The 25,860-nt window shown below is 34.0% G+C and overlaps 1 protein-coding gene across 1 annotated transcript in view; it reads right to left on the bottom strand.

Annotated features, from left to right (window-relative positions):
• The window catches only part of KCNH8 (potassium voltage-gated channel subfamily H member 8), a 160,245-nt gene that overhangs the window by 95,065 nt on the left and 39,320 nt on the right, over window positions 1-25,860 (bottom strand). The window contains exon 2 of the mRNA XM_085226327.1: window positions 8,221-8,454. Within this exon, the coding sequence (XP_085082453.1) occupies window positions 8,221-8,454 (234 nt within the window). The remainder of the gene's footprint in view (window positions 1-8,220; window positions 8,455-25,860) is intronic.

The raw sequence follows: 25,860 nt of genomic DNA, 5'->3' as shown, positions 1-25,860 counted from the left end.
ATGCTAATTTATGAACTACATTTGGCTTTGTTTACTCAGCTTTCCTACCTCTCCTATTATATCTACTTTCTACAACCTTTCCTACTTAAAGAAATTCTTTGTTTCAAAATCCTCTAGTTACATTTGCAATTTCACTGAGCAAAAGCAGAGAAACTAAGCAGTGCCCATTAAACCCGTGTGACATTCATTATCCTTATGTGTGCTACTTACTTTTTGTCTGCTCTAATTTCCTTTCCCCATCTCTATCCAGATTAGAAAAGAAAAATGCATTTAAGAAGTACTTCCCTGATGTAATACATTTACCAGATTACATTTATAACAATTAGCAAAATACACAGGATTATCTAAAAACTTGGTGAAGTCAAGGAAATGTGCAAAAGGCATCAGTAATACTAGCATAAATACGAGCAATCTGCAACTTATTTTCCTGCCGCTGATCATTACTCTGTTATACCTGTAATACTACAAAGTATTTTATTTTGTCAGCTAACTCCTAGGAAAAGTAGTTTATACAATTGAAGAAAGGAAATGCAGTTATATACTTAATTATCCAATCGATAAAGTGTTAAAGTCTTGCCTTAAAATATTCTTGCTACCTTATTTGGTAATAGTTATAAGTCTAGTCATACAATATATTTAGCCAGTGTACTCTGAAAAAAAAAATCCAAACAATATAGGGTTTCTTCAATTTTTTTTCAATGGACTGTTTCAGAAAATGTCATGCTCAATCCTTCCTGAGGATTCTAGTCTTTACTCTCTTCAGATAATACCTGGTTTTTTTCATTGTTTTGAGTTGTACAATCCGTAAACGAGGAAAGTCTACTTTCCCTTGATTATTGTTTTTTTGAAATCTATTGTTAGAACTGTGTTTATGACCCACGGTGCTTATTCCTTTTGGATTTTAAGAGTTCATTGTTCAAAATGTAGAGTTAATCACAGTAGTAAATATTATTTCTTTTAGCCTATTGAGGAGTGTATGTTTATGGACTCCAGTATCACAGAATAATAGAATGGCCTAGGTTGAAAAGAACCTCAAAGATCATCTAGTTTCAATCCTCCTGCTATGTTCAGGGTTGCCAACCACTAGACTAGGCTGCCCAGAGTCACATCCAGCCTGGCCTTTAAAGCATCTAGGGACAGGGCATCCACAACCTCCTTTGGCAACCTGTTCCAGTGGATACCTTTGGCCTTCTTGACCATGGGGGCACACTGATGGTTTTTTTTATTTTTATCCTGTAAATATTCATTGACAGTTTCAATCATGTTTGAGGATTTTCTGCTGAGACTATAATTCAAGAATTTTAATCTGCTCTTGACTTTGTTCCCACAAGTACCTATCTAGAAGGAGGGGGACAAGACTGGGACCTGCTAAAGAGTTGTGTCACAGATCTGGATTAATAATACCCTCCTGCCAATTTTAGGGGTTTGTGCAGAAGGGCTTTGAAATACACATTGTAGAATTATATAATGCTGTAGAGAGGATTAATCTTCCCAGTTCACTATTTGAATCTATGTGAGCACATGCTGTAATCAGAATCTATGCTTGCACATTGAGAAGTTTTACAACAGCCCTGCAATTTGGAAAGTGTAGACTTTAACCTTTTCTTAACTGCTCTATAAAATCACACTGCTTCTGCAATTCCCCAAGCCAAAGCAGTAATGGAGTTCAATAGACAGTGCTAACCATGAGCCACTTGCAATTATTCCAAAACAAAACAAAACAAAACAAAACAAGAACAAAAAAAATGTAAAGCTGCTGCAAGAATTCAATGAAATTCTAAACGGAAGACGTAGCAATTACATTCTGCAGCATGATCCAATAAAAGATTTTGAAGATCATAAAAAAAAAATGAGGAAAATGTCAGCACATGGGAGGCAGGAGACATAAGGAGAGATAGTACTTTTTTCCTTAATCAAACAACAGCCTAACTCATTTCAAAGCTTGGGAACAGAAGCCAAGTTTTGCTGAATCTGATTTAAAATATGAGAAAATTTGAAGAGCAAGTTGTTTGAATCCAGGATCCTGCAACAAGATAAATACTTAAATTTCTTCTTAAAATGTATGTGTAAAAGGTGGCATAATGAACTATATCTTAACAGAATAAAAATAAAAAGTGCATACAGCATAACCATTCAGATCTGGAAGCCCAAAGTGCCTGTGTGGAAACAATAATCTGTAAGAATGTGTAAGCAATAAGAGGCTTATCACTTTGTAACAATGCAATAAGCATCAGGAAACTCTTACGTAGATTTATTTACTTATCAACATGCTTCTGGAAGAATAAATCTTTTCTTGGATCATAAGTATGCTTTCAATAAATCATACTGCTATTGAAAAAAAACGATTAGCCATGTCATGACAAGTGCCACTGGAACAAAGTCTTAGCATTGTCAGTTACTGAACAGCAGCGGTTTTGTTGAAGTCTTTTTAAATTACAGCAAAACGTCTCGGATGTTCCAGATAACACATGGGATTTTACTGCCCCTCCCTCCTTTTTTTTTTTTTTTTTTTCCTTCTAACTGAAGCTCATTCCTTGGTTTTGTCTCCTCACAGACTTTCAATGATGGTGTCACCCAATTCTCTGCAGTATGTGCCAGAGTACTGACACCTGCCCCATCCTCCCCTTCTGCTGCTCTCACAGCAAAGCTGAAATTCTCTGTAAAGTCCACATACTTCAAGGCTATATGAAATGTTAGCAGAGAAAAGGAGCTAAAATTCTGTTCTTTGAAAACAGGAAAATAAGTACGTGGTTTCTATGCACAAGTACACTTTTTAAAAGACAGGTTTCCCTAAAATCACTGATATTTCCTACCACTTTATTATTGAGATACATGGAAAGGAGGAAGAAAAAAAAGAAAAAAGATGCTTATATAAAGGTACAAGCTATTGATTAAGGGTTATGTGATTGCTGGTAGATACTACCATCAGATTCATTTCTCAGTGTTGCTTGCCTTTTTCATTTTCCCCCACCTGTCCTGTACTTCGTATTATATTTTAGATGATGTGAGCAAATCAACCACAAAAGATTTTAACTTGCTTATTTTTAGGCCACATTCTAAAGTAGAGCAGTGCTGAGGTCACTTTGCTAGGAATTCTCCCGCAAACAACTTTCAAGGGACTTCCTGTACGTTAGCAACAAGACATCAGTAGAAAACTGATGTTTCTACACAGAAAGTTTTAATTTTCTTCAACCAAAGATGTCTAATAAATGCCTTTTCTCTATCTGCTGGGATTTATGTTTCCCAAAAACAATTTGAGAGACTGCGAAAGCAGAAACTTAGTTCATATTAAAATTATACTGTTCAAATCCTATGCTTCACAGTGATAAAGTATCCTGTCTGAAAACAGGTTATTTTCAGACAATAATTAAATTTAGACCTTTAAACTTCTTGATGAAAAAAAAAAGGATACCATTTCTGAGCACAATGCTTTTTGTACAAAATAAAAGTATTTAAAAAAAAAAATTCAAGAAAAACTCATTTTCCTTAAATTTCTTTAAAATGTATTCATTTTCTTTATTTTTAAATAAAATCATGCTCATACTACCCCCCAAAAAATCTTTATTTGCTTTACGTAGATCACATAACAAACACAATTACTGTATGGAGTCTTTGACTTCCTATAACCATCTTATTCAAGTACAGTCAAGCATAGCAGAGGCTATAGATGATGTTTTGTATTAAGGCTTTTGCCTGTGAATATGATTGCTGCTCATCTGAGAATGCCGTTACTCCCTTGACTTCGAACGACTTTTGCCCAATGGTATCCAGTAACTCAGTGAGGCTTTTGCTCTTTCTACATTCCTATTCCACTCATCTGAAATCATATTTTAGTTCAGAGCTCTCTTTTAGACAAGAGCACAGAACCTTTCAAACACTAATAAGAAAATATAAAATATCCTGGTTTAATTGCACTGAGTCTTGGAATTAAATAATTGAGAATAGCTTTGCATCTTTTTGATTTTATGACTGATTTGCCAAACCCTCAGAAGATAGAAGCTACAAAGCCTGACATATCTCAGAAAGTGCTTAAATGAGTTTACAGGTAGGAGACAACACCGTGTCCTATGAGTCTCTGTGATGAACGCAACTCATCATGCTGTCAGGTCCTAAGGCAACTTGTAATGGTGATTCCAGCAACACCTACTTGCTCCATTCCTATTACAGAAGGGATGTTATCCAGAAACACCAGCCCTGTTGCTGACTAGCAGGGCACAGACACATCGGACACCACACTACAACCTCTCAGAAGTCCATAAATCAAAAGTAGACGTTGCTGATTACATAGTGCTTCACACAAATTACATATTCACAAGACCAAATTTCTTTTCTATGAAAGAAGATTGTAGGATTACTACAAGAGTCACAAGAAAGTGTGTTTAAGAACAGACATCTTTTAAAAGGCTATAGACTGATTCTGAGGTAGGAAATTAGATTGACGGGTTAAAATGGAACCAAAATATGATGTTCTCAGCAGCTGAGGAAGGACAGCTTAAACTGGATTAAGCCAGTGATTATAAGGCTTGTTGTAGCATCCCCTTAGGCTGTAACAGAAATTGAAAGAATCCAATCTGCTTCTTGTTCGTACTTCAGTTTGGGGAATCATGAAGACCTTATTTAACTATATGTACTTGCTGTTGATAAATTTGTCAGTGATCTGCCAGGGGGAAAAAGAAGAGATTGTTTAAATGTAGTTCTTTAGTGAAGTGTCCATCTGCTTTCAGATTATTCTAGAATGGAGATGCATGAAGCTACTAGAGTTTAAAGAAGTTACTTTGCATTTCTGTTGTCATAATTGACAACTCAATTTGTTGCAGATGATTTGAAGTAAGTGTAGAAATAGTAAGAGATAATTATATTAAAAAAAATGACTCCAAATATATAATCATTTAAAAATTTCAGAAGAAGGCAACAATCTGAATTTCTTGTCTTTAATAGTTACTGTTATAAAATAGTTATGTTTGTTGCTGAAAGCACTGTAACTAAAATGTAAAAATTAGAAACTGAATAAAAAACTGAAATGTATTTTAAAACTACAACAAAAGTTATGTGTTGAGTGGAATTTCCAAAAGACATCTCTGTCTGAAGCTGTTGTCAACAGTTCTAACACTGCTCTGTTCTACTAGGCAGAAACTAGTCAGCATGGGAAGGTACAGCCATTTTATGCCTTTATGAAGATTTGCCAGAATGACAAAAGAAGAACACAGAGAGAAAAGTCACAGTTCAAGGAGAATTGTTTTCTAATTAGGTGAGAGTACAATGAGTGAAGATCACCTTCCTGTTATGAACCCAAACCAAATGATCAAGACAATAAAAAGTTATATTTCTTCCCCCACCTTACTCAGTTCCCCACCCAACTTCTTACATGCTAGTTTTGCTCACCACAGTCTGAAACTCCTATGAAACTGCATGTGGAATGCTATAGTTGCTATAGGCACAAGCACTCATTTTCCTAACAATTTCTGAGCAGAAGTGCTATTGCAGTTCCTAGAGATAAATAACCGTTAGAGGTTCTATACTTAAACTTATTAAATTCAGTTGAAAACTAGTTAGATCTTTAAGTCCCAAACATGAGTCACTACATGTTTAGAATGAACAACACAATTTAATGATAAAAACTAAATCAGTTTTAAATTGAGTTGAAATCAAACTGAAAATGTTGAAAACTGTGGTTATTAAAAAACAATCAACACACATTCAACTTTGAAAATTTTCATTTCTTTCCCACGCAATTATATGCACACCTAAAGTTCTAGTGTCTACATTTTAGATCAAATCCAGAAGAAAAACAGGAATAAGCTCTTTCGTACATACATGCTATTTTCTCATAATACTTTCTTATCCTCATATTGTGCTCATTATTAAGTTTAAAAGGCATACACTCAGGGATGTTTCAGTCAATTCAATGAGCTCAGAATTGTCTCCAAATCTGTTGTTATCCCTGACAGTATTTATTCGATCTTGTAGCTAGGCCTAGAGAATAGGGTTGTAACTGAACAGTGGACTAAAGTCAGACACCTAGCTTCACAATGATACCCCAAACTCATAACAGAACACTGACATGCTACTCTATGGCATTCAGACATTACTATTTTCTTGCTTCCCCTTGATATTTGCTCCTGGTATTACACTGGGCACTAACCCCTTTAAAAATTATTTTCAGTATGTGGTAAGACTAAAGAATATCCATTCATTGTGGGGTCTTTAGTCTCAAAGCACTTATGTCTTAAAATATTGTTAACAGACATGTATGTATTTTTTTTTCTCCCTATCAATATCAAATAAATCTAACTGCTTCAGAGTTTCAATTTCTATTATGAAAAAACTCAAATAATTCAGCTAAAACTTGGTATGATTTACCAAATTCAATGTCTGCACTATGAAGCTCTGTTGAAAAAGAAAGGAATATTTTTGAGATATTTGAGATATTGCTTTTATTCAAGAATAGTCTCATGTTATTTTAATACCTACTAATTTCGGCTTCCAATAGCATAGAAATTCATGAGAAAAAAAAATACAATAGGAGCTCACGGAAATTTATTCATAATCACAGTAAGTCTCAGAATGGCTTCCAGACAAATTATATACAAGGATGTAACTAGAATGGATTGTGGGATTTCTTTTATCCTATTTATCTATGTTTCAGAAGCTTAATTGCTAAGCAAATTGACCTGAAATTTATTAGTACCTGTATTAATCATACCTATTAAATGTTTCAAGCATCTCTTGCAGTGCAAAGGAATCACAATTTTCCTGCATAAACAAGCCAGTGAAATGAATACGTTAGCTATGCTTCTTTTGTATACATTCATTGAAATATCTTCTCAATGTGCCCAGCCATCATTATAAAACAATATCTGCCCTTATGTTTCTGGAATAAGATCTTTTTTTCCTAAATTCAGACATGATGTACAGATTAGAAACTTTTTTTTACAGTAATCTTCCTGAAAAACATAAACTATTGAATTCTAGGAGATATGAGTCTCTCCCTCTATTGAACAAAACAAACAAAAAACAACAAAGAAGGCATCTTCAAAATAACTTTTACAGTGTGAAAAATACATGAACATGGACATGAACACAAACCAACTAAGCAACAATTACATCTTTTGTATTAGTCAGGGTAAGAGGCTGCTTTCTAGTAACACTCTAAATCACTGCCTACCTTCTTGATACTATATATCTATTACTATTAGAAAAGAACAATTAAAAGTATTTAATATTATAATAACAATATTTGAGGGCGTATTGTATCATTAGCAAAGACATAAACAGGATCTAAGAGGAAAATACAAGGCCTAAACATATCTCTAGAAATTCTAGCCTCATAATAGAACATAAGATGATACTCAGTGAGGATCAGTGGATTTATTAAGCCTGTGGATCATCAAGTGCACAAGAAAACTCCTACACCATTGGGGTGGTTACAATCCTATCAGTATCTCACACTTAAAGTCATCTGTGGCCAGCAGCACAGTTCAAAGATCATATGAATAATGACACTTACAACACTTACAGAATAGGTACATTGAAAGAAATTATGACGAAGCAAGCTAATGAATGTACAACATGAGGTGCTTTCTTCCAAGGCTCACTCCATCCATTACTATGCAAAGCATTCTAATAAATGCCCTATTACAGGAGTGAAAGCTTTGGCACTGCATCTCAAAATTTACTGAAGTTTGTGGAGTTGCTCAAGGCTCAGAATCTTTTATGTGGCAATACGTACACACATAAATTTAACTCTACATATAGTACTTACCTGTTTTTTATAAAAGTTGTTATTGTATTCATCATTTGGATCATTCAATTTCTGAGCATTTTACTTATTGGACTGAAATATTTACATACTGCCTACATTGTGGTGAATGTTAATTTTTGAATTAGGGTTTCAGCAGAAAGGTATGAGGATTTCGATGTAAGAAAACACAGTATCATACTGAGTGCTGATATGCAGTGTCTCACAATACAGTACAGGGCACTGAATTTATTCTTCTGCACATCTTAATTACTTGTCAGACAGCTGACATATCAGTTGATACACTGGTACATAAAATCAATAATATTAATAATACAATGACACATGTACCCAAATGCACTCATATCTCTTCCCGTTCCTGATTATGGACATTCAAAATATCTAAATAGAGATGTGTAATACATATTTATACAGGTTAATACTAAGTTTCATTTTTTTTGGGACAGGAAAGAAAAACTTACCATTCTTTTTATAGAACATGATTTCTCCTTTGAATTCTACCTTTTCTTCCAAGGATTTCTCAATCTGAAGGATCATCTGCTCGTTTGTTTCAGCACCAAGTAAAAATTTACAGCTGCAGCTCTTCTGCATGACTTCAGTTCGTGCAAATCCAGCAAGATCACAGAAGCCATCTGAGCAGTAAACAATAGGGAATCCCTTAGCCACCTGAGCATTTGCAAGGATGAAGTTACTATCTGTAGAAGAATATAAAAGTAAAACATGAATTACAGTCTGAATTCGGTGTCTTTTGACATAATACCTCTTTCAGCTTTGTAGGAAGACACAAATAGACAAATATATTAAAAAGTCCCATTTGTCTGCAAACATGATGTTTTCTCTTGTACGATCAAGCCTCACTAGATCCTTAAGCAATAATTTATAATTAACACCAAGATGAGTATTAGCACATCCAAACAACACTTGAGCAGAATGATGATAAAGTTTCAAAGGTGCTACATTATGCTTCCACTCTGATTCTTCCCCAGGCTGAGCAGATACAGGTAGATTAACTTAAATAAAAGCTAAATATGTTAAAAATGTATTTTAGCAACACTCACATTATATTATGTTATGGGGCTACATTAAATCTTTTTAGACTTTTGTTTAGACTTTTTTTTTTGGGGGGGAAGGGGAAAGATTTTGTTCAAAAGCCCCATCTTCCCAGAGCTTCATTATTCTTTTCTCACATGGCACAAGGGAGTCACAGCTCTGTCAAACCTTAATGCATTTTATACTGTTCAAGGGCATTCAAAATGCAGCTAACTTACTATAAATTCAAGAATGATATTTTGACATGGATATCAATCACCAAAAAAAGGAGTTTCTAATTTCAGTTCAAATCTTTATACAAATTTTGCAGAATGATGATTCATTTCCATACCTTGTGGAAGTGTCTTTTTTGTGCAATAAGCCCTCTTCCTCAACTTACATCTAAAGCTGTAGCACTGTACTTATTTTTCAGTTAGCACAGAGCCATTTTCTAAATAAGTTCTTAAAAATAAAAGAAAGAAGAAATCTGTCTAAACTTCACAATGAGGGCGGAAAGAATATTTTTTGTCTACTGTTTCTTCAGGAATATTAATATTAATATCAATAGAGATTGCTACCAAGAACAGCCTAGTCCTGAGACAGATATTGCTCATATTTTCAAATTATACGCATATAGATTTGCATGTGTATTAAGGGGAAATACTAGTAACTAAGTGTAAATTCATAAATATACATAAATTTGAACAGAAAAAAAAAAAGGTCTATTTTAATGAAAAAATCAGATTACTATGCCCAATCTCCATATAGAGATATATTATTCATGAATGGGGAGGAAACATACAGGATGCATAAATAAAATAGCAGAAAAATTAATATTTTTCAGACTTGCAGAACAAGTGTTTTACATCCATGAAATTCCATCAGATTCAGCTCAGGGAATTAAATAGTAAGGCTGATGTTGTTCAGTGTTTTTAAGTCAATATTTAAGTTCGTGAAGTGATTTATTTGCTCATTAGACAATGTCTGTTACTCACTTTTTGCTCAAATCTAATTAAAGTCTTTCAGTAAATGATTATTAAAATAAAATAGATGCTGCTTTTTTACCAAAAACATATTTTAAAAACACATTCTAGTTCAGTGCAGTACTTGACTTTACTTGTCATTTTTATTTACCTAACTAGGGAGGAAGTATCATTACCAGTCATGCACTGACATACTGCTTCTCCCATCAACACAAAACTAAATCCCCACACTGCCAAAATAAATAAAATCATATGCTTGCACAGCAATTTAATGATAGCATTACAGTGTAAGACCTGCAGATTCTATATCCCAAGTACATATGTAGCTAAATTAATTTACTCTTCAATTTCTTATTGTCTAAAATGTATTTTTGTAATGGAAAGAGTTGTTTTGTTTTGTTTTAATTTGTTTTGTTTTTTAATTGCTATCATCATTTATATTTTGAAATACAAGAAACATAACAGGGAACACTGAAAGGGCAGAAGGGTAGAAATGATGCTCTGTGGGTGTAAAAGTGTTTGAATATCATTATGAAGTATATTATTTTATGAAAAACTTAAGATGGCCAAACTTCTGCCATTTACATCTAGAACACCTAGAAAAGTTTTGGCTAGTTTAACTTTTGTAACAGAAAACAATTTACTTTTTAAAGACCAAAGCTGACTAGAATAAGAAACAGTATTTCTAATAAACGCAGCAGGTATCTGGTAAGGCTTCCACATTTTGATAACAGATAGCAGAAAATAATTAGTTTTAGGAAAACACAAACAGATAATTTCCTGTTCTGTTTCTTTTTTTTGAGGTTGAAGTTAAAATCTGGCAACTAATGATGTCTGACAAATAAACTAGTAAGCTGAAAGAAATATTTAAATCATTTATTAAAGCAATTCCTTATTATATTTAACAATGAAGCAACATATTTTTGTCCAATAGTCATCTTTATTTCACAGAATTCTTAAGTAATATTTTTAGAGACTATTATCATTTTTTTAATACAGAAAGTAAAATTTCTCATACTTACCTTAAAATGTTCTTGTATGTAATTTATTTGCTTTTCATAATTAATATATTTAATATATAATTATTATTATAATTATTAATTGTAAATATTATAAATTATTATTATAATTATGTATATAATTATATATAATAATTGATATCTTTAATATCACTTGCTATTGATAACGCACATAAAGCACCATAATACATTGAAAAAAAAACACCGAAAACATTCAAGAATCAAAGTAAAAATACGTATCAATTAGGCTTCAGTTTCATGCAAATAATAAACAAAAAATTTAGTTCAATGTTCTGTGGTGATTGCTAGATCTTAAATTTCAGAGTAGGAAGAATGAAATTTTATTTAGACTAGAATTTATCAGAAATGTATAGACTAGAAGCCAGCACTTTTGCTTATCTTTGAACAGTAAGACAGCTGCAGTGAGTGATACAAACATAGCAGTTTTCCTGTTCTCATATATATATTCATACATAGCTTGCAACACTTCTGTAATAATAACAAGAAATTCAATTCCATGCTGCTCTTTATTAGAATTATCATAACGTAATGAATATTAAGTTATTTAAGTTGGTTGGATTTGATGTCAGGTGACAATATTATACTACCGTAAGGACTTCCTAATTTTTTTTTTTTTTTTAGATAAGTAAACATCAAAGATAAATTCCATAGCTTTCCAGAAAAAATGTAATTGTGAGTCGTATGGACCCTTTCAGAATAGACTGACAAAACCACGAGTAGCTCTCATAAACTCAAATGTTGTCAAGTGCTCTATATTACTGGAAAGTAGTTAAAATTATTCCAAACATTTACATATTAGCTTCAGACAAAAATATTTGGTTGTAGATTCAAGTCTGCGTATGACATATAAAGACTGCGTTTAAAAATGTTAAAGAAGGACAATCTACTTAGACACTACAAATTAACTAAAGTTTTCCTTTAACAGAAAGACTGCAGAGATGGATGAATACCATATAGATGTTCCACAAGTACTCAGAACAATTTTAAATCAGATTTGTTTCAGCTACAATTCATTTATATTAATTTTCTATAAAGATGAAATGACTTTTTCACATGACAGTTTGCAAGAATGAATATTAGGAGCTTGCATGCACGTATTGTCTCTGGAAGTAGGACAGACTGAAGTAGATAGGACATTGATCAACGAAAGACTCATATCGTTCCCAGAAATCTCTGCCAGATACACAGCATAAATTCAAGGACAATTAAGGAAGCTGAACCATAACTGTGTTAGCTTCGCTTTCAATCATATGCTGGCACAGAGTTGCCAGTTGTTCGATGACTGTTCAGATGTTCAAAAATTGTAACCTAAGAAACAGATCCATTTTTTATCATGTGCTACACAAACCAGAGGGACAGGTTTGTTAAAAATCCCATGACAGTGTTTTAGAATTGAGATAATTAAAGGAAAAGGTTATTATGCAATTCTCTGCTCATAATTAATGCACACAATTTATGTGACTGTTTGTAATGACACCGTGTAACATTTAAACTCAGCACTCCCTTGATAAATCTTACTGTCATCTTACTTAGAAAAAAAAGACAAAAAGGTTTTCTACTTTAATCGCATAGCTGTGTCTGCTGTGAACCTCATTGTTGTGCTTTCCCTGTTCCTGTAACTGTTCTTTTCCATCAAACTCCAGATGGTTTCTGCATGTCATCCTCTTTTGGAGTGAAGATAACATCTATCTGACTACTTGTGCAACCAAGCACAGCCAACTACCATTCTAATTTTACATATTACATTATTTATGAAACATAAAGGGAAAATAACAAAGGAAAATAAGTCCCTAGCAATGAAGAAAGTTACATTCACAAAACAGAGGCTAACATAGACACTATAGAATTGGAAAAAGTCCACTATTATTCCAGGTGAAAGGAGTTATTACACTTTGATTCGATTCCATAGTTACTCCACAGGGAACTTAACAAGCAAACACTCATTTCAGATTCAAACTGCTGCTAAAGAGAACATGATCCCATTAACAGTTGTTAAATATACCTGAGTGAATAAAATAGAATATGAAAGCATTTAGTTTTATGTCAGCACATTTAGATACAAGTGAGATTTAATTAGAGTTCAAGCAGGTTTACAAACTACTATATTTTGAATGTGACTGAGATCAAAACTGAAAGTCACTCTGAAAGTAATGTCTCATACTTATTTCCATGGAAACTACATCGGATACAAAGAGAACAATAACACTATTTGATAGAGTACATTCTCAGCTACAAAACACTTTTTTTTTTTTTTAACCTAGTCACATGTATCAGGCATTCACCAGTGATGAGCAAGAGCCTGCATTATGCAACTGTACAAGAGCTGCTCTGAAAGTAATATTTCTATTTTATTATGTTAGCTCATTATTTCAGTGATGGATGGTATAGCAGTAGAGGTTCAACCTTCCCAACATTTTGTAGCCATGTGAAAAATGGCAGCAGAGGGACAGTCTGACAGAACAGTGTCTGACATCGAGTGCACACGAAGCAAAGGTCACTGAATTCCTCCATGTGAAAAATATATTACACCCACTGATATTCATCAGTGCGTGGTGATTGCTTCTGTCACTATCACACATTCATCTATCTGGCCTTGCATATACAATACACAGTTCTTATCCATGTGGAAATTTTCATTTCCACGTACAGAATATCCAAATAATAGTATCCATATCGGTATGGGAACTGTTGAGTCATGGCCTGAACTACTGATTGAGCACCTGGGGAAAGGACTCCGCCAGCCCGGGGACTTCTGGTGAAGATAATTCACCCGCGTGACCAGAAGGGGTAGAGCCTGGCTCCACATCTCTTAGACCTCATTTACGGGCTGACTGCCACTAGGGGAGGACCTCACGTCCTGGAGATCCCTCCTTAGTGAAGCTTCCCTGCACCTTTCTATCATGCTGGTCCTTCTGTCATCTCACCTCTGCTATAAAAACTTTCCTATCATATTGTCCATGAAGTCCAAACATCTGGGACTTACTTGCAGTGCGTAATACAGATATAAATAGGTAGTTTCAGTGTTTTACAGGCTGGTTCAGCCTGGCTCTGGGGCTAGTGGGGTGGGGGTACCCGGGGTACCCATGGACCCATGCCCCAGGAAAGGGAAAAGGGTAAGGACATGGGCCTAAAAACAAAACTGCAGCATCAATCTGATGAGAAAATAAGATATAATGTGTTATCTTGCATTCTGATAATACAATATAATTAGAATTGAAGTTAATAAATAAAATGAGAGAAAGTGTCCGAGAAACCAAAGGCTATACTCTAATGCTGAGGTGAGATGTCTAGCTGGGAAGAACAGAAGGAAAAAGAGGGCACATCTCATGATATACAGTTTTATCTTTCCCTCTGAACAGAAAATGGAAACAGAAAAAGTCCTCTGGAGTATGTAGTACATAGTTGTTGTTCTCCTCTGAGAACCAGGTACCCAGAACTATCCATGATCCATGGAACTTGAGCATTAACTCTTTAATGCCCAGTGCGCTATATATTGTTACGATGCAAAATGCTGATATCAAAAACCATAAAGCCATAACAAGCAGTACAAACATCAGATTTTTGGTTACCTTAAAAGAAAAACAAAATAATATGCACTATTTATTGTATCAGTAAAAGAAAATCAGGCACTGGAAGAAAACTGCTGTTAAAAATTATCTTGAATTGAGCATCAGAACATAGTTCAGACAAGAAACAGCACAACGCCTTCCAGAGCCTTAAGTTTAATCATTTCTACATAAAACTAGGCCTATTTATGTTAGCTTTTTTTAAAAAACAAACTTATTTTTTAAACAAACAAACCAAAAATAGTCTAGGTAACACAGATGAACCTTTGGCATTTCTATAATTAGTGCTATTTTCATTGTCTGACGAAACAAAAGTAATTTTCTTTTCTTTTCTCCGGTCCCCAAAAAGCTGCTTGAGGTTACAATTACTTGCATCAGGAAGACTCACTAAAAACACTAGACAAGTTTTCAGTAATTGATCCAAAACCTAAATCTCCTACACCCTAGAAAAATATAATCTATCAAGTGTTCTGCAGCTCATCAGTGATGATAGGTAACTGAGTAATTTTTCTGTCAGTTTTCTTTGTCAAAACATACAAATTATAATCTTGCTCAACAAAAAGCTTTACATTAAAAAAAAAAAAAAAAAAAAAAAACAGTTGCCACAGTACTTGCAAGACAATACGAATACAGCCTTAGGTTGACAGGAATTAAATGTAAAAATGCTGCAATCAAATGCCGGGACTATTAGGAAAGTAGGTGGAGTTCTTGGCTTGTTTTGCCAAAGCTCAGACTAAAGCAAATTGAGAATGCCTTAATCAAATGCCAGCAGATACTCGTTACTGATTACAGTACTGCGTGAGAAAGAAAGTCCTTGTACATTCAGAGAATGTCAAAATGGTTTGTAGAAAAATTGAAAGTTCTCTACTGTTCTAGATATTGCTTTGAATGTAAAAATTTATAGAGATATTAAAATGGTCAGACAATTTAACTAGCAGCATCCTAGACATCAGCAGAAAAGCCTTCATGTGTTTCTCAAACTCCTATAACTTTGGTGGCCATAATACCACACCTTAAATTGTTTTAAACTGAAGGAGGCAAGATTTACATTAGACGTCAAGAGGATGTTTTTCACTGAGAAGGTGAAGAGGTGCCAGAATAGGCTGTCCAGAGAAGTTGTGGATGCCCCCATCTTTGGCCATGTTGAGGGCTGGGCTGGATGAGTCCCTAGCCAGTCTGATCTGGTGAGTGGCAACCCTGCTCATAGCTTGGAGATTAGAAATGTGTGATCCCTGAAGTCCTTTCCAACCCAAGCCATTCTACAATTACGTGATTTTATGACTTTACCAAAATGATGTTAATAAACTCCCTGTTAGCCAAGGAAATCTCTGTATTGGGTAAGGAGCCATCCACAGGAATTGTGAGAAGTGATTTTTCCAAGGGGTTTATAAGAAGAAGCACCTGCATCTATCATATCGAAAACTTATGGAGACTCCATTCATTTATGTTTAAACTAGACCAAACACTCCCTTAAAGGAATAGCAACTGATTAATATCAGTAAATACTCCATGAAAGGAATCAGAAGAATGCTTCAGTAATATGTGCACGTAGGTAGTCTCTAAACATTGTGTAAGTACATCTGCCCTTACCCACGTCATTCATTCTAGCAAATAAATGGCAAAGAGCACCTTTATGTGAGGTACTTTAAAACTAATTTTTTATTTGGAAATTCTTAGGAGTTAAGAGAAAAGAATGTTGCTTCTTGTTGTTTTTATTCTAACAAAAATATGTCTATAAAATGGGAATCAGACCTCTCCTGGATTATGCTGCAATATAGGAAAATCACTTGATTTCAGAGTTTCTCATATGTGTAAATATTCAAAAATAGGGTTTTTACAGATATCATGCATAATAGTATAAAGCAACTTTCTGAAGTTACTATAGAAATAATAACTCTGACAGTCTTGGATGAAAACTTCACAAAATCTAGAGTTGCTAGGTAAAAATAACTGAAATTTGGCCCATTAAAAATTCTCTGCTTTTCTCACAAAAGCAGAGAAAACATGATATACGGATTCTATGTTGAAAATATTGTTGCAATAAATGTTGCACAGTGCCTCAGGTATCACAGTCTCTTAGTAATGCTATGGGACTCCTATTTGAAACCCCATAAGAATTAACCTGCATTGCAGAGGCAGTTTTCATGATGCCTGTTGCATTATTTTTCCTTTATAGTTGGTACGTTCTTGTTCTTTCTTATACTGTTGTTTTCACAGTCTTGTATCTGCAAGCTTTGATAGAGATGGGAAGCACCTACCGCTGGTTTAAGACTGATTTCATGACATTCCTTCCTTATCTCACTCTTGGTTCTCTCTATTAAAAACCACAAAGACCATACACAACAAAATAGAAATTAAGTACACAATAGAGAGCAGCTCTGAAAGAAATGCCTCATATTTTATTACGTTGGCCAAAGATGTCAGTGTTGGGTGTTGGTGATATGGCAGCAGAGACTGAATCTTCCCACCAATATTCTGTTACATTTTGTTGCTGTGTAATATGGCAGCAGAGGGGCAGTCTGACAAAATGGCATCTGACATGGAAGTGTATATGAATCAAAGGTCTGTCACTGAATTAATCCATGTGGAAAATATGGCACCCACTGACATTAATTGAAGTTTATTAAATTTATCAAGACCAAACAGTGGATGTGAACACAGTGAGGTGGCAGGTGGTACTTTTCAACAGCAGTGACAGCAATATGAAGTACAAGCCATTTTTTGAATGGTCATGAAGATTTTTACAAGCAGAGCATGTAAGCTCTTGCTCATCATTGTCCAAAATGCATAGGTAATGGTGGTAACTATGTTGAAATACAGTGCTTATCTAGCTGAGAAGTTGTTCTATCACATAGTGTTATTGTTCTCTTCACATCTGTTGTATTTTCTGTGAAAATAAATAGGAGGCATTACTTTCAGGGTGACTTACATGTTAACCAGAAATATATGTACGTACATACCTAACAAGCAAAAAATACACATCACTGCAACCTAATTCACATATCCCAACCAATCCTACTAGTACCATAAATGGGAGCAACCAATGGGAAGTTTAGAGCAGATCCTGATGACAACTGTATAGCACAATAGGAAAATAAGTTTTAAAAACTTCTTATTCATTGCCAATCACTGCAATGGAGAAACCTCCAAAATTCTTCTGGGAATCCCATGCCTGTCCTTTCCAGATGATCAGTGGGGAGAATTCTCTTTTTCACTTCTCATTCCCTCTCTTTGTTGTCTTACTTTCTCTTTGAATCAGCTTCTATCATTAGAATAAATGCATGTGATTAAATATGGGTTCCAATATGAAACCTTTGTGTATACAAGCCAGTCTTAATATCTTTTAAAGTTTTCTATGCAATCACAAACTTCCTACTCTTTCCTTTATTTCCATCCTCTGATCTTCTCTATGCAAGTTTTCCCAGTCTCATAAATTTTGTGCCACTCAGTCGACTAATTCAAGTAAAAACATGCTTTTTTTTAAAAATAATAAAATAAAAAAACAGCTTGGGTTGAAGTCCTGCTGGATCAGCAGACTGCAACCTGCAGTAAATGAGAGCAGAATATCAATGCAAAACAGAGAGTGAGATGGAATCTCTTCCCTTAGATGTCAGCAAGTGGTAGATCTGCTTGGTTGATCCTTTGTATGGTAACAATTGTAAGCTACATTGGATGAAAGTTGCCTGAGGTAGAAAGCAACCTGGGGAGTTGATGGAGGACACTATTACAGAAAAGGAGCATCTTTTAACAAACATGTCAGAATCTGAATTCTACCGTACGGTTTTCTATATTAAAAAGGACTCATGTGGGAGTCATGTCATGAAGCCACAGCAGGAGACAAAAAGGAAGTATGTTTCTGGAAAAAAATGAATTATCTCATCAAGGCATTCATCCAAGCACTAAGTATCAGGCCAGTATCTGACACAATAATAAACTGGAACTCATTCAGAAGAGGAATAAGAGTTTCCCGTTGCTTTTAGAAGAGTTCTAGGGTTTATTTCATTTATCTTTTCCCTTTCAGAATACTTTCAAATAGTTTTCAGCCTCAGCTTAGGTGGACATATCTTCCAGAGAGTCACTCAAGAATCTCTCATTTCAGGAAAACTTGATCAGTCTATTCTCTCTTAGAAAGTATGGATAGTCCAAAGTCTTAATTTTGCATCCTCTAAAGCCCTGAATACACCTTCTCATACCAGCAGAAAGAAGAAATAGAGAGGCATATTTCTGAAACATGGTTCATGTTCCCTTTTTAGTTACTATTTGTTTCATTCCTCATTATCAATTGGTGGAGTTGGCATCTTCTGTTCAGTAATTAGTTCTTTGCATTTTGTTAGACTCCATGTATTAGAGCATTTAATAAGCATCTTAAAAAAAGATAGTAAAACTGCCTACATTATGACAAAACTATAATTTAAAAGCAGTAAAAAATAAAAAATAAAATTCAGAAATACAGGAAAGACAGTGATAATCAATAGTAATCTCTTGAAATGGTAAATAAATAGTGAAGGAGTACAGCTTTATGTACTGGTCAGGTCTGATTGCTAGCTCTTTGCTTTGCTTCTTCACCCCACTTCACTGAAGACATTTCATAGGGAAAGTTACCTGAACAGTGTTTTGTAGACATTAATAAAGTATATTTAGTAATTCTGTAACATCATAAAAGCTAATTCTTTTCAAGAAAAGTATTTTTTATTTTTCGATGTATAGAACTGCTCAGTTGATTATAATCCCTTAAAATTCATTGCAATTAAGTCTCACTTTCCAGTATTCAGACTTCTGCAAGAAAAGCAATTCACCATCCTTGTAACTCATCAACTAACAGTCTTCAGAAGCATGCATTACTCTTTTTTTTTCCTGGAAGTACTATCAATTAGCATTAATTTACATTTAATCTGCCATTAAAAATATTTTGTTCATATAATCTTTGCATTAGAAGTGCATGAGTTCAAAACAATTAGTCAAATACAACATACATGAAATGTAGCAGTTTTAAATGATACATCAAACATTCAAGGAAAAGGATTAAGTGTATTTTGTGGCTTTATAAAAAAAAGCAAATATTAATAAAAATAAGGTATTTCATTTTACCATTTGATATAATTTAGCGATGGAAATGTAAAACAACATACAGGGAAAAGCCAATTAAGGAAATGAAAAAAAATTTCCCAATCATCTTCAATCATGGATTAACAAATATATTATTTTTTGCTGCATGCAAAAAAAGTATGATACACTGCTGTTATTTCAGGAAAGGTTTTTGTATTTTCCCCCTCCCATACACATACATTTTTTGTAAATAAGTAGATAAGGAAAGTACGAATGTCATTTAGGGGTGCAAAATACATTTTGTATGCCCTACGTTTCCTTCTTCAGAGGCACTCTATGCAACTTCAATTACAGAATTTCTCTGCTTTAAACAACTGGGAAAGTTATTGTTTATCCATTTACTCATGTATTGTAGCCTCATTGTATTACTATTGTTTGAGTAATCTGAGTTCCCAGAAAAGGGTGGTTTTGTTTTTTGTTTTTATTATTTTTATTGTTTTTTGTTTTTTTTTTGGTAGTCCGATCTGGGATGGACTGGATTTGGTAAATTAAAGTAGAATAGAAATAGTAATTTTACTTAAACTTGAATTAAACAGTGATCTGAAATTAACATATTCTTGACTTTCAGTTCACTACAATAAAGCGTGCAATGATCAGTCACATCAACCTCTGCTTTCAAATAATTTAGCAATGCTTCTTGTTCCTGAAATACTTTCTCTCCCATTTAGACCTTCTTAAAGAATGATTAGCTTTGTCCAGTGTTTGAACTCTTTGATCTTATCCGGACAAATTTCAGCATCAGTAAGGGTTGAAAGAAACAACGTATCTTAACAGTTTCATTTCTAAAGAGAGACAATGATTTCAGTTTAAAAACACACTCCTATACAATTGGTAATTGTGTCTAGATTAAACTCAATAGTGTTCCTATTCCCATCTATTTTGTATGCAATAATTCAGAATTTTAAATTCTGTTAATTAGTTTTTGCTTCATTTTTTACTAACATGCCAACATTTTTCATACAATCTTCTCAGTTATGCTATTCCACACTTGAAGTGGAGGCTGATGTTAATTGAGCAAATCTTAATCAGATGGTAAAATTAATGACTAAGCCTCACTTAATTTTCTATAACTGAAAGCAGAATAGAAAAAAATACCTATTTTTTCTTCATGTCCAAATAGAACATGGTTGGTTTGCGGTTTCTTAAAATAAAATTCAATGTCTAGCCAAACTTTCTTCAAGGGTATGCACATGAGATTTGTATTGATTGTGACAACACTTTTTTTGTAATTGAGATGTTTTGTTACCTAAAAGATTTTCTCTCTGTGAAATAAGTGGACAGAGTACATTCATAAAAATATTAATATACAATTTATAAAACATTTGTACGCACTGTATTGACAAAAAACCTGTTCCACATGAGATAAATGTGTCCCAATGGTGTCCTACCGCATTCAGCACCTCATTGCTTGGAACACAGAATTACTAAGAGGTGGCTGACCTTGCCAATGATATTTGCCTGATGCTTTCACCCAAACCCATGCCAATCCTGTTTTGAAAACAAGATGATGTGCCGCATACCTTCTGCTTTGGCTTTGCATTTTGTTTCATTTTAAAATTTGAAAATATTCACAAAGAAAAAAAATTACTAGGAGTTACAGTGAGTCTTCTATAGAAGCTACTTAAATATTATTGTTTCTGAGAACTAACACCTGATTTTATGGTATTTGTAGTTGCTAGCCACTGACTTCTTGACTGCACTCCACTATGATGAACATATCAATAATCCCTTTCCTTAAGCCACAATACTTCAATTCTCTTCCTGCTCCACTACAGCACTTCCTGTCACACACAACTGTGAGTTCCGCCTTTTCTTCTTCAGATCTCCTACCTACATTAATATGCTTTGTGTTCTCATAGAAAGAGGCAAAACGTATTCTCCCAGCCTGCAGAGGCATGCACTTGGATTGGTTTGCTAGGGGAACAGGAGAGGATCTTTCCCTGAGAGGAATGAGTATAGCAAGTGGACCTGCTGCTCTTGTACTCAGAGTCAACCTAATGGCTTCAGTGGTTTTATATAGCTTCAGATTGACTATTCTGCAGGCCTGCAGCACAAACTTACTACTTAAATCACCCAGTAAGTTCCCAAGTTTATTTCTGGGGAAAGGGAAACAGACTATTACATAGCAAAATCTTGTTTTCACAGAACAAGGTAAAAAAAATTTAAGCCCCATTTATTAGTTTTGCTCCCTATCCCAGAGTTGCAGTATATGTTTATATAATGAACATAGTGAGAATAAACGTCTCTAAACCAACTTAGTTCTCTTGATCGTTTTTAATCTGTAGAGAATCAGTATGAACAGCATTCTAGCTCAGAGCATGCATACATGAATTTTGACGAAATTGTCAAAATATGTTTTTTGCTAATCTAAAGGGTTTTAGTTTACCACTGTGCAGTACCTTTGTCCAGTACAGGTGTGCAGTCTGCACACTTTAGTAATTTTACTGTCCAGAAAAGCCCAGAACAGATGTTATTCTTCTCCGAGCATATCAAGGTACTTTGCCCACAAGCAAAGATGTATAGATGGAAGGAATAAAATATGAGAAAATACATGTAAGATATAGCATTCACTCAGATTTTTAGATCCTTCCTTTTTTTTTTTTTTTAATAAGTTTTAAAAAATTGCATTTTGTGAACCTAATTCTTCATTAAGGATTTTAATCTGCTCAAAATGAAATACTGCTGTCAATGATTCAAAGATAGTATAACTAAAATGTAATAGCTAAAATAGAAACACTCAAGCTATCTATTTATTGGAGATGTAAATCCTAGTTGCACTCCTTCATAGGATTCAAGCAAGAGTAGAGAGAACTGGTACTGACTCACCCCTTACTACTATTATCTCCTTTTAAAAAACAAAAAAAAAAAACTTTGACTGAAAACTGCTGCAATTTAAAAGTTATCTCTATGTTATACTGCCTGTATTAATGTATACTAAAAAGGTTATTTTTGTGACAGCATTAGCAACTTATGGTTAACTGCATGCTTTCCTTACCCACAATGCCTCAGTGTGACAGATGTTGAGTCTATCTGAAAAGCTTAAGTGAAGATGCCCTAATAAAATTTTGTTTAGTGAAACCTCCTTGGCCTTTCATGAAGTTTCTCTGCAGTTACAAGCATGAACATCAGATGGAATTAAAATAAAAGGGAAAAATTTTGGTTCTACAACTCAAACTTAGAACCAAAAGAGAAAACCAAACTAAAGAAAATAAAGCAAAGCCGTTACTTGCTGTGCATCAACAATTCCTGTTCTTGATTCCTTGAGGAAACAAGAGTGTAATGAGAAGGAATGGATGTCATCCATTTTAATCATTATATATTTTTGAAACTATTAAAAAATAAGTTAATCTTCTTCATCTTTAAATATATGTACTTTAAATCTCATTTTTCATGCTCTCAGTTACTCTGGTGTATCTCCAGGGCAGCTCATTTGACAGTAAGATATATATATCTATATCAGTAAGATATATATCTATATCTTACTCTAGGAGAGGTGAAAATCTGAGAACTTAGATTAAGCTTCTGTACTTTTAAACAAGTATTTCCACTTAGTCAAGCACTTCTTTCCTCAGCAGCTGGCAAATTAGATTCCGATTTAAATAATAACAACTTGCATCACATAGAAAATATTTTCCATGCTGACACAAGGAGAAACAATAATTATAAATTTAAAAATCTAACAATAAGCTGATTTTATTAAAGTATAATATTGTTAACAAAGAGAAAAAGTAAAATGTTAACTAAGGTGATTATCAGGTTGCAGTTAGTTTTTACTGCCAACAAATACAAATTGTTTCTAAGCTTCCACGTTCTCTTTTTTTTTTTTGTAAATTGGCTTATTCAATTTTTGAATTACTTTTGTTTGATTTTGTTTCCTTTTTAAAATTCCTCTTCCTACAAAATAATGGTGACAAACAGCATTCAGCTGTCAATCTGAAATTGATTAGAAGATTAAATGACAAGATTAAAAACACGCATTTGTATTTCTTGACACCTGTGACTATTTAAGAGAGAAAATACCATAGTATCAAATGCACAAACTGATTTGTAAATTAATACACTGACATTTATAAGGACTAAGTGAACAGAAACACAAATGGCATTTCTAAAACAGAGCATTAATAGACAGATTTTTCACTGAAAAGGTAATTCAAGTAGATAAAAGATTTCTACAACTGGCTTATGAAATAACATTTCCAATCGTTAAGCAGCAAAGCATTGCATGAAGTTTACCTTGGAGTGCTTCTGTCTTCTGAGATCCCCTATGCAACTCTTGGTTCCATTTCTTAAGAATTCCAATTATTTGTCCTAAACAACAGTAACTAAATCAACATTTTCCCTGACACCAGAACTGAATTTGTTAGATTGTCCACTTCTATGAGTATCCAACCATTCTAATACTGTAAAACATTAACAGATGAAGAAATAAGGAGACTGGACAGCAAGGCCACATCTTTCATTACCACAAATATAGCCTCTTTACAAGAAAGGATCTAATGCAAATTTTGACGGATTCTGTAGAGATCTGTGCGTAGATGAAACCGCGCTGCCAGACCCGAATATGTATCAACATACAAGGCCTTTTGAATGAGACTGGCTGTTTAATACTCAGTTCACAGGCCTGATTATTAAAGGTTATTTTGCAATTTTAGCAGCTGTTCTTTTGCCAGAAGTTCAGAAAAATAGAATTGAAGTAAATAGAAAATTCAAAACAAATCAAAACACAGAAACAATTATAGTTGATTTGTTCTTGAGAATCAGTGCTAAGAGTAAATTACTTCGAAATGGAATTCAGCCTTCCTAAATACTCATAAATCACTGGATTCCTCTGGATTATTATATTTGGGGAGGAGGTTTTTGTTCGCATGTTTTCTGTTTTATGTGCTTTTTTGTTTGTTTGTTTTTATTCCACATAGGATAGAATGATACTTCTTTCCTCTTTGGTTTATTTTTCTTTTCTGCTTTCCAGTATCTCCTCTCTATTCCTTCCTTCCTCACTAATTTTGTTCATTTAATTTTTCCGTTTACTTTCTTCAGCTGCATTCTATTACATGAAAAGATTTTCCATTCCTATTTTCCATTAATATGCCTGCAACTAATTTGAACTAAAAAAAGTTAATGGTTGTGGACTGTATGGGATCTTGAAAATGAGTTGTTTGTGACCTACCTCTGCAGTTAACTGCACTGGAAATCACACTAATTTAAGAGAGCAGTAGGCAGATAAACCTCCTGACAGACAATTCACAAACAAAACAACAGTTCAGTGCTATGCATACACCAAATGAGACAGATTTCCTCACCAATATTTACTCAATCCTTTGTCTTTCAAGTAGATTGTCATCTTGAAGAAATTCATCAAGAGAGTGAAAAGTTAGTAGTTTTCTTCAAGTTGCAGGAAATGAAACACGGTGCTCAATTGCAAGATTACAAAGAAGAAAAAACCTTACTAGAATTGGATCAAATAAAATTCCTCCTCTCATTTCATTAAGCAGATAGAAAGAAATAAGTGCTAATTAAAAAAAACCACCATTTTTGTTAACAACTATTTTCTAATTATTTTAAAGTTTTATTAAGTAGGCTAATAGAAACTTACAGGAATGCAAATGTTATCTGCAGAATATCTGCGGAGCAGTGACTTCAGCTAAGATATTAATCAAGTGGCTAAGACCCAAGAGCAGCCCATTTCTGAATGCTCAGACCACCCGTTATGTAAGTGGAGAAGAAGCAGGCAAGAATACAGTACGCCATCTAAAACTGCCATCAATTTATTCTGGATTTAATACTGTGAATACGTGCCATTAAAGTGCGTTGTTCAATCAATTAAGTATGCATTTATTACATATCCTACCTTGTCAGTTCATACTTAAAAACATAATGGTTAACAAAAGAAAACCAGTCAAGCGTAGTTTGAAAATTATCTGCAGTTGTAGTGCATAATTCAAGTTTATACACCATAGAAGCAAAAATTTGAGTGGTATCAAGAGGCATATTTAAGAGTTTGAAGCAATAATTGTCACTTATAATTCTGAGAGTTTGAAACAAGACTGGAAACTTGTGGTTGCTCTGAAACTCTTTCAGAACAGACAGACAATTTTGTAAGAAATCCTGGAGTCTAGAAAGACAGATTTTTGTCCCTCCCCAAAAAAAAGGCAGAACAAAAAAGAAAAAGAGATAGTGAAAGGGCATGAATCCCTTCCCAGCTTTTCCAACTAAACTAGACAGGAAGAATTACACATCTTTGCCACAATAGACTCCCTCCTCCACCCTAGCAATCAGAAGCTGAGACATTTACCTAGCATGCAGGATTCAACCCTAAATGGGTTGTATCAATAAGTGCTGGAACTATTAGAGTATGTAGCAAATTTCTGTCTTTCAGT

This window comes from Meleagris gallopavo, chromosome 6 (genome assembly GCF_905368555.1).
Source record: "Meleagris gallopavo chromosome 6, MGAL_WU_HG_1.1, whole genome shotgun sequence".
NCBI classification, from domain to species: Eukaryota; Metazoa; Chordata; class Aves; order Galliformes; family Phasianidae; genus Meleagris; species Meleagris gallopavo.
Note: the sequence above shows the minus strand (reverse complement) of the source record. Positions and strands in the feature narration are given on the sequence as shown.